This window comes from Poecilia reticulata, linkage group LG7 (genome assembly GCF_000633615.1).
Source record: "Poecilia reticulata strain Guanapo linkage group LG7, Guppy_female_1.0+MT, whole genome shotgun sequence".
Taxonomy (NCBI): Eukaryota; Metazoa; Chordata; class Actinopteri; order Cyprinodontiformes; family Poeciliidae; genus Poecilia; species Poecilia reticulata.
The window spans coordinates 6065817-6075973 of record NC_024337.1 but is presented as its reverse complement, the minus strand read 5'-3'; the positions used below and the strand labels follow the sequence as shown (position 1 = coordinate 6075973).

The window sequence follows — 10157 nt, the reverse complement described above, 5'->3', positions numbered from 1 at the left end:
GGATGGATGGATGGATGGATGGATGGATGGATGGATGGATGGATGGATGGATGGATGGATGGATGGATGGATGGATGGATGGATGGATGGATGGAAAATACAATTTGGCGGGACCAATTAACCTGACAGTCAAGGTTTTGGACTGTGGGAGGAAGATGGAGTCCTCTTAGAGAACCAATGAACTCACAGGGAGAACTTTAAAACTTCATGCAAAAAGAGTACATACAATTCACTTCTGCTAATTAATCATTTAGAAAACGAACAGATCCAACGTATGTAAATAAACACATAGCCAGTATAATCCAATTGTATAGACAGATTCCAAGTCATGTAGAGACATTCAAATTCATTTCCAGTTAAAGTCATGGTGGCTATCATGGTATACTTTGGCACAATGTCAATGTTTGTCTAAATTAAGCAGCAACAAATTGCTGGTTTCTGGGAAATGAAGCACTTACATAAACAAAGCTGTCCTTCAACAGGTCCAGTACCACAGCACCCCCCTTCTGGCCTCCCGACATTCCACCAGTTTCGTCACCTTCTCTGTCATCACATGGTCCGATACCCGTCCCCAGCCCCTCTACAAGCCTCTAAAACATCCTAACATCAGTTTCCATAGCAACCAGAGCTTGTTGCGGGAAAATGTAAATGAGATCTGGAAAATATCCTATCTGGACAAAATGGAATTGTTCCTTCCGGCCTTAATCATCCATGAGGATGATGGTAACCACAGCAGAGGCCCAGTTTAAATAGCTCTGATGACAGACACAAAAGTTGAGATTGAAAAAATATAACATTAAAAATGAAAGCCTCACAAAATGCAAGCATTTTTACAACAAAATCTCAGCCACTCCATTCCGCTCCAGTTCAAAGTTAATTGATACTTTGTGTTTCCCATCCTGTAAAGGCCTCTTCATGAGCTGATAGACAATGGCAAAGAAGATGCTTCTATAGAAGTGGAGGAGAAGAGGTTTTGTTTCTTTTACAGATGTTAAGGAGACCATATTCCTACTTCAAGGGTATTTTACATCCCTGTTTGGAATCCTTATCCTAAGATAATTGTACCACTGATTGAATATTGGCAAGGTGTGTGTCCTGGATGGTTGTGTCAAAACCAGACCTGTTTGATCTGCTTCACATGACCTAAATAAGTGCAAGGGAAAGTTAATCGCCATAATGGAGATGCATTTAAATGCGAGTCATTTCTGAAATGATGTAACTGGTAAAAGAACTGGCTTGTACAATGGATAGAAGAGTGGCCCACTTTTGACCACATGAAAGGCCTTCTCTTGATCTTCTTCGGGTTGGTGATCTGCATCAAGTAGGAGTTGTGTCATTACCTTCTGCTGTGGACGTGTTTTCTGTCTTGGGGTGCTGATTTCTTTTTTCTTTTTTCATTTGTGACCTAGCTAGTAGCACAGGAACATCAAAAGGGAGTGTGAGACACATCTACTAATACTGCTACTATTTTAGTAGTCTTATCTAGTAAAATAGCCTAGACAACAGGCCCCATTAAATGTGGTGTACGTCTGCAACCAGACTCGATGGAAAACTTTCTTAAAAGCTGAAAATGTCTTTGAACTGATCCTGTAAAGTTTGTGAGTGGCAAACGTTTAGGGAAATTTGTGGAGACAAAGCAACTCTGTCTAACTGGTTCAGTGAGATCTGCAGGCTTACCGAAGGATTTAGAAAATCTAGACATCCAACGTAAAATGTCTCATGTCTGTTTACAATAATGCACCTTGACTTAAAACGATAAGCCTCGTGAACCTGAATCTACCTCGGCTTGTTCCTCTTTTCCAAATTTTTAGGAATAAAAATCTATGGCATGATTTGCATCCAGCCTCTTTTACTCTAACATCCACAAATAAACGTGGCGGAACCACGCATCTGCTGAGCTTCTCGTACAAACTACAACGCTCTTAAAAACAGTTGTAAACGGCTTCATAGGAAAAACACTGTAGTAATTGTGTGCTGAAAGGGGAGTGTCAAAAAGGGCAGAGAATACCCAATACACCCCTTTAAAACCAGTCACACAATCATGGAGAGGAAATGGCAAACGTGGAAGAATGTGCTGATCAATTGAGAGCAAAAATGGACTTATTGGGTCTTATACAATACACTATGAGCAAACAGAAACTTAAAACTTCATATCAGGCTGGGCAGGTGATGCACTCTTGACATCTGGTCAGAGTTGATGGGAAGATGATGGGTGGAGCAAAGTACAAGAGAATCCTGGAAGAAGACCTGAGTTGAGACTTGGGGCAGAGGCCCCTCCTAGCAGGTTCAGGATCCTAAATATCTTAAATATAACTTCCAGACATAATCACAGAACCTGACTGAGCTTTAACAATTTTGCAAAAACAAAACAACAACAACAAAACGTGCAAATTTAGTTGATATTGCACTGCAGTAAAACGTGGTTCTAAAATATATCAACTCAGAGGTTTTGAATACATTTTCACGCCACACTATTCAGATTTTCACACATTGTGATGGTCTATATAGTTACTAGAATTGATTGAAGCTGTTGGCATGTTAAAGTAGTCGAGGGCTGATCAGAGTTTTGCAGGACACTGTGTGCCTCTTCGCTTACTGTCGGTTCATTGCACATCTATGCTCCTTTCGTCAACGTGTGCAGGTGAGAAATGTGAAATGTTCAACAGTCCTTCAAAAGTTTCTCAGGCGACGCGTTCCGCCTTCCAACCACCAGATTAAAAAGAAAAAAAAAACGAAAGAAAGAAAGAACTCATCATCATCGCCGCCACCACCACACCTTTAACACACCCGCTCACACCGACGCGCACGTACGTATACACCCCAACTGGAGGTTACACGTGCACGCGCGCGCACACACATTCCAGCGGGCGGAGTCGGTGACGCGCGCAGAGGCCGTTTGTGAATGAGCAGCAGATCGGAGCAGCAGCCCTCAGAGCAAGCTGAGTCCCAGCCGAGCAACGGGAGCAGAGCAGAGCAGAGCAGAGAGGGGAAAGAAAAGTTTTTTTTCCAAATGGATTTCCTCGGTAGAGTCCGACATTTGCTGTTCTCATATGTGCTCATTAACGGGATATTGGTTACCTTCCAGGCTAAAGAAGGTAAGTGTCCGCTTATAAAACAGATAAGCTTTCAAAATAACATCTTTGTTGCGGGAAAAACAGAGTGCCATGCAGGGAGCCTCCTTGCAAGAACTTGCAAGAACTTTTTTTTAGAAAAAAAAAGAAGAAAAAAGCAGGAAACATTTTTCCTTTACTTTTGCAACTGCTTGAAAGTTTCAGAAACTTTGATTGTAACTTCGGAAAACAAACAGCAACAACCTTACAAGTGTTGTTGGGTTCAATTTGTAGCTTGTCGCTTCCCTGCAACCTATTATTCCTAAGTGAATTGCGACTCTGCTTGTGCGCTCCTTTAACTTTGTAACAGCAGCAGGTGGGGAGTTTCTACTGCGGAGTGAGCTAAGCTTGATATTTTCTTGATCTTCCCTTATTCACCCAAAGGCATCCCTTTTGAATGTATCAGATGTTGCTTTATTTGTCATCTTCCCGCACCTTTTGTAAGGGGGGGTCAAAGTTACTCAACAACACAGATTTCAGGCAGGCTCAAGCAAAAAAACAAAACAAAAAACAAAACAAAAAGTTTTGCAAGTGTTTTTGGTAACTGATAAAGATGTTGTGTCTCCATAGAGGTGCTTTTGGATATGAAGGCAGCTGGAGGGGAGCTGGGCTGGCTGACTTGGTCCCCAAACCAGGGAGACAGATCTGGGGTGAGTATGGTGCTCTTTGCTTCTCCTCCACGTTTCCAGCTGTAGGAATTTGCCCGAGGATAGATCAAAACTTGCAGGAAACTCACTCAGCTGTACAGAGAATATTTTACGTAATTCTCTTAAAATTGCTCCTGGTATATATATACGTGTGTGTTTGTACACATGTGGGTTTTCTATAAAATCTGCCAGTTTAAGCCTTCTTGAGCCGGGATAGACGAGGCAGTGAAGGTACCCTATCAGGAGCTGCCTCCACAGCATGTCTGGGCTGCTCCAAATCACATATAGGCGGATAGAATAGCTGCTCCCTCTGAACTGGGAATACTTGTGGCTTCTTGTGGTTTCGAGGCTCCAGCTTCAGAATTGTATGTTAGAGAGCAATTAAGTTTTAAAGTTTGCAGCATGTGGTACCTCTTTGCCGAGAGGAGGGGCCTCAGACGGAGCGAGTCGAGCCAGGGCTACCTTTTTCCTTACAGCAGGGGAAAATGTCTGCATTTAGGGATGAATCTCTAATGCTGCGGTTGTCTCTTTTACCATGAGCAGAGCAGAGACATGTGTTGCCTTCCTCCATCATGTGGTTGCGGAGTAATTGACCGGTCAGGCACATGCAGATTCACTGTAAATAGCCTCATTTCATGTGCTGATGACTCAAGAGCATGTGCAGGCACGCCGCTCAGCGGTTCACTCGACTTTCTCAGAGATGTGTAGCAGCTCGAAAGAAGGTCCCTCTGACACATTAGTTTCACATTTTCCCCCTCACTAATACATTTCAGATGTTTGCTGGATTATTTCGCGTTAGCCTTACGGGCCGGTGGTAATAAAAGGACGGGGAGGGAAATGTTCCACCAGGTTGTTAGCAGAGGTGTACATTCTGCTGTTGTTCATCAAGTTTATATGCAGACCCACACACTTCGCCAGCAAAGCACATTCCTTTAATTAAAAGCACAGTGGCTGCATGCAGAGAGCCAACCGCAGCTTCTGCCTCCGTGGGGGCCGTTTGTTTCTCATGAGCCAAGGTTAGAAGTTGCTGTCACTTTTTCTCAAACATATTTGTGGCAACATCCAGTTTTCATGCAGCAATGCTGCCCGGGAAGGCTGCCAACAAGTGTGTGAGAGAGACTGAATGGGAAATAATTTAGTCTCTTCACAATGTCAGAAATGCATTGTCAACCAAAGTCCTTCTTGTTCGTGATCGTTTTCGGCTTTGGAGATTTAGAAAATGGATGTCCGTGTCTAAAAAGAAATGCTGTATTGATGTAAAGGTCTGTATTTACCCTTGTGAAGAGCCACGGAGTTCTCTGCACACGCTCTGTTTTTGTTTCCTGCTTCAGATTACAGTGGCCGAACCCTCTTGGTTAAACGGTCRCTCCTTTATTTAGCTATCCCCTTAGTTTTGGTTCAGTCCCACATGGTTAGAAGCAATCCAGCCTGACTACCTCTAACCTTCTTTGGTTTTCGTGGTTCTGTTTCAGTGGGAGGTCACCCAGAAAACCCTGAACGGCTCTCAGTTTTATACCTACTCCATATGCAACGTCGAGGAGCGCGACCAGGACAACTGGCTGCGCACCACCTTCATCCAGAGGCGTCCGTCCGTATCTCAGGTGTTTGTGGAGCTTCAGTTCATTGTGCGTGACTGCAACTCATTCGACGGAGCCTCGCTGACCTGCAAGGAGACCTTCAACCTCTATTCTAGCGATGCGGACGCAGACGTGGGCACGGCCTTCCGTAAAGGCCAGTTCAGGAAGGTTGCCACCGTCGCTCCAGATGAGATAACGAAGAAAAATGACATGCGCATCAACACAGAAACGAAAGTTGTGCAAAGCTTGTCCCAGAAGGGTTTCTACTTGGCCTTCCAAGACATCGGAGCCTGCATTGCTCTCCTCTCTGTCAGGGTGTACTACAAGGCTTGCCCGGCCACAACAAAAAGCCTCGCTTCGTTCCCCGAGACGGTAGCTGGAGGTCTCAACCAGCAGCTCAAGAAGGTCTCTGGGAAGTGCGTGGACAATGCTTACAGCGAGGATTTACCTCACATCTACTGCACTGCGGAGGGAGAGTGGGTGGTTCCAGTTGGACAGTGCCAGTGCGATGCTGGGTTTGAAGAGGTTGAAGACACCTGTCAAGGTAAGCCAATGGCCTTGAAGCGTCTTATGCGGAAACGTTTTAAATCATCTCCAGTTTTGTTGCCTTTTGTTCCCATAGACACAGACAACTGGTGATCTTTTGGATCAATAGTTCTCCAGACTTTTTAAAAGTATTTTGAATTTTTTCCTGAGGGCTTTCTTGCTTTTTTTGTTATCTCTGACCAAACGTCCTTGTGCAGTGGACAGTGGAGGATAAAAGAAGTGCCGTGTCTGAAAAATATTTCCACTACAATCTGAAAGTGTCTGTAACACTCTGCTATCTTTGGTAATTCTTGTCAAATTGAACTGAAAAAAAAAAAAACAGAAACAAACTGTGTCTTCGGGACAAACATTTACTTTGTTTTTGAATAGACATAGAAAACATAACTTTTCCTTCGACATATACAGTGTGAGTGTGTGGTTAAAAAGTTTATAGAGGTGCTTAAAGGGTAGTGGGGTTGATCAGAAAGGTTAATAAAGACTGAGTTTCAGTTTTTTAAGGCCAAATTTGGATGGAACAACTAAAAATGTCCAATGTCCATGTATTTCTCTGGGTTCAATAAAGACGACCTAAAATTAAGACAAGTCCATGGACATCCGGTATTTAGAAGGTTTGTAACAAAGTCGCTTATTTAAACACCTGATTTCTCTGCTAAACCATCTGCTTTTTTTAAGCTTAGGAGCTTTTTATGGTGAAATAATTCATACATCACAGCCAAGTTGCAAAAGACGTTTCTTTAAAAACTGTCTGGCATTGGACTTGAAATGACTTAAGAAAAAAATCCAAGTACAAAGTAGAACTCTGAAATACTTAAGAAAAGCTCCAGTAACTATTCATCAAGATAATCAGGAAAGATTATAAGACAGCACGGCTCCTTTGTAGGAGATATTTCACCAGAGGAAGAATGACTCAGGACTTTGATCTGTACTGTACGCTATCTTGTCCTGGCAAATTCGATGAGCTTCCATTTTACTGCGTTTTTTTTAAACGCTCAATTTATCTTTGCTTTAATTACCTGGGGTTATAAAGCATACCTGTATGACAAATATTTATCATGGGTGCTATTATCATATCTCAGTGGAATTCTGCCCTCGGCTAACACCAGCTCCCCCCGCAGTGGGAGGAATGCCAAGCCCTTCTTCAACATGTCCTGGCGTAATCCCTGACCCGAAACTGATACGAGTAGGAAATGTGCATTTACCTTTCGGCTTTGGCTCCAATTAGCTGTTCTCTTTTAACGGCTTGCAGAAGCAAATTGTAACTGTTGGCCTTTGGTGTTACAAATGGACGCTGGACAGCATGAAGCCTGGACCTAAATTTTGGCCTCACCTACTGCATCGTGGGCTTCGACTGCGGCCTGTTAACGTCGGATCGCTCCTCGTCATGGCCAATCATTGAGGCGGCCTCCATCTTTAACGGCTCCTTCTGCTCACCAGCCGAGCTTCAGTCTGTCTCCACCCCTTGTTCTTCCGGCTCCTTCAGGCTTCCTTCCTCCCATTCGAGCGTCAAAAAACCTTAATTCTTTCGTGTCAAACCTTCTAATTGCGGCTTTTTTGCTGTGTGGGTTTCTCCAGATTGAAATGACGTAAAGTTGGAGGGGACAGGAAAAGGAAATTATGATTAATTATTGTTGATACAATATTATTAGAAAACGTTTTTGTTCTGTCTTATTTTTTTGACAGAAATATTCTTATATCTGGCAGATTTGGATGTAAATTAATTTCCATTTAGCCAAGAAGTTTATTTTATGTGGAAAATGAGAGAGGCATCGTGTTCACTACCACAATGTAAAAGAAACAGTTTTTTAGTAGAAATTTTAATAAAAAAAATTTAAAAATGTATCACCCCCATAATAAACCTTGGAAAATTGTTTTATAGTCAAATCCCTTTTATAATTGCTGACCAGCTTTCCACTGGAACTATTAATTTTGGACTTTACTGTAGTTGGCATTATTTGTTCTATCTGCATTTAAGCAAAAACATTTTTAAGTGTAATTCCTATATACAATTTATTCCTAAACATTAGTTTGTTTAGGCAAATGTCTTAGAGCTTGTGCTTTTAACTAGGGGTGCACTGATTTTAATCGGCACAGATTTTCAGTGATTGGCCGATACCTGCGTCTTATCCACCGATCTTATCTTCCTCGGCAAAGGTCTGAAAATCAACAATTGTCCTCCTCTGCTTTCCGTGAGAGAGGTTTGAATGAGAGACCGGCTCATGAGGTCATGTCTGCACGTTTGCAGTTAGCAACAGTCGCACCACTGTTACCAACTCCACGAACTTCTTGCTATATTTAGCAACATTTCAGACGAAAAAAAAAGAAAAAGAATTGGTATCGGCCAAAATCGGAATCGGCAGGTCAGGCTCGGTAATCGCCGAAGAGCCAGAAAACCGCAATCGGATCATCTCTGTTTTTAACAAAAATAATTCAATTTGCTTTCAAATTACCTGACACAAACAAAACTCAATATTTTATGTGAACACAAAAAAGGTCCGTAGAGTTTTACTTTACTCAGCAGCGTCTTGCTCAGCTTATCTGTTACATATCCTGAACCCTGGTAAATGAGTGTCTTAGTCTTTGACATCTCTCGGTGCATAATTTAGAGCTTATTGCATCAGGTTATTTCCTGTTCTCTCGGTATCGTCTGCTCTCTTATCTCGACATGAGCTGGCTTTGGCAGAGCGGCCATAACTCAGGCCTTTGACTTTGTTCTGTTGTCACAGTTTGCGCTTTACTGACTGTAAAGGAGACCTTTATTGTAGTCAGGGAATACGGCTGATCAAAGCAAGGGAGTGGGGGCTACTGTACGGTGATGGATTAGCATCTTCAAGGCGGATGGGAGAAAAAAGAGGGAGGAGGCCTGGTGAAGCTGCCGAGCCTCACTGACTGCTCATAACACGCAGACCCAATCTGAGCCCCTGTCCTGCCGGCTGCAACTATCTCTTTATYCCCCAACCCACCGTCGCTCCCCCTTTGTTTTCTCAAACGTACCGGAGCTGCAGCTTTTGGTGTGTGTGCGTGCATGCGTGTGTGTGTGTGTGAGAGAGAGAGAGCGGCGTGTGAGGGCCTGTTGAGATCTGTTCYGCGACAAAGCACACAAAGCCATGCCGTCAACCCCATGCGATGTTCCTCCTTCAGTCTGCTCTGTTTACTCCACACACACTTGCACGATTTGAAAAAAGATCATCGTCTTAGAAAATAAATGCACACGTTTGGACAGCGGGTATAAAAATGTCCTTGCTGGCATGTCCGCTCCGCTCTCCTGCTTAGATTTAAGCTGGATAGGAAAGCTGAGGTTTTCTGCCAGTGGGTCTTTTTTTTTTTTTTTTGTAGCTGTGGAAGAAAAGCCAGGTGAGATGATTAGGGAGGACGGCAGGAAGGAATGAGAGGGAGAAAAAAAAGCGAGGGCTTGTGTTTAGAGGAGGGGTGTGATGTTTTTTTTTTTTTTTTAAGTGGAGAGAGGTGAGGAGCGGAATGCAAAGGTAGGAGAACAATGAAGTGCTGTGTTTCCCCGCGAGGCCGACAGATTCCACCTCCTCTCCCCCACTTTACTGGTACATTCCTGATCAGTTTGCTGAGACAGAGCCTCCCAACATTACTCCAGACCTGTGGAATTCCCAGTGAACGCTGGCGATGATGGGAAGAGCGGGGATGGTGGTGGTGGGGAGGTGAGGGAGAACAGGTCCGGGTCAAGCCCTCACATTAAAACGACTAAACAAACAGAATCCCTCCAACCCCCCAACCCCACAACAAAAAAAAACACACACACACACACACACACACCAGGAAGATCCCCGGTGAAGGGTCCGAGATGCATGAGGACACGCGTGGATTTAGATGGAAATGAATCACAGAGCTGCAGCGCAGAGCCAGGATGAATGGTTCCGAGGGCTTAAAGAGGAATATCCTACAGACACGTAGTTAATCATTGTCCCCCCCCCACCGCTTCTTTCCTGAACGGATGGCTGCTCTGGGGTGAAACAACCACAAAAACTTCCACTGTGGTGGTTTTTTTTCTCTTCTCCATATTTAGGTTGAAATTTTCCATGTTCGGCCATGTTTTCACTCAGTTTTATAACTCGTCTCCCCCTTGGGACCTGTTAAAGTAAAGATCTGTGACTTCATCTGGTTTCTGTCTCCGTCTCCTCTTTGCCTCTCAGTGCGGCAGTAGTTCAGGCGGAAGGATCACTTGTCTCTCAGAGCTTCTTTCTAGGATATTATTTCTTTCTTCCCCCGTCCCTTAAACACACACACACACACACACACGCACCCCCCCC

General features: G+C 43.7%; 1 protein-coding gene across 1 annotated transcript in view; it reads left to right on the top strand.

Moving 5' to 3' along the window:
- Positions 1-2879: 2879 nt before the first annotated feature.
- Positions 2880-10157, top strand: part of epha2b (eph receptor A2 b) — a 30103-nt gene continuing 22825 nt past the window's right edge. The window contains exons 1-3 of the mRNA XM_008413070.1: positions 2880-3095; positions 3681-3760; positions 5230-5878. Of these exons, the coding sequence (XP_008411292.1) occupies positions 2903-3095; positions 3681-3760; positions 5230-5878 (922 nt within the window). The 5' untranslated portion in view covers positions 2880-2902. The remainder of the gene's footprint in view (positions 3096-3680; positions 3761-5229; positions 5879-10157) is intronic.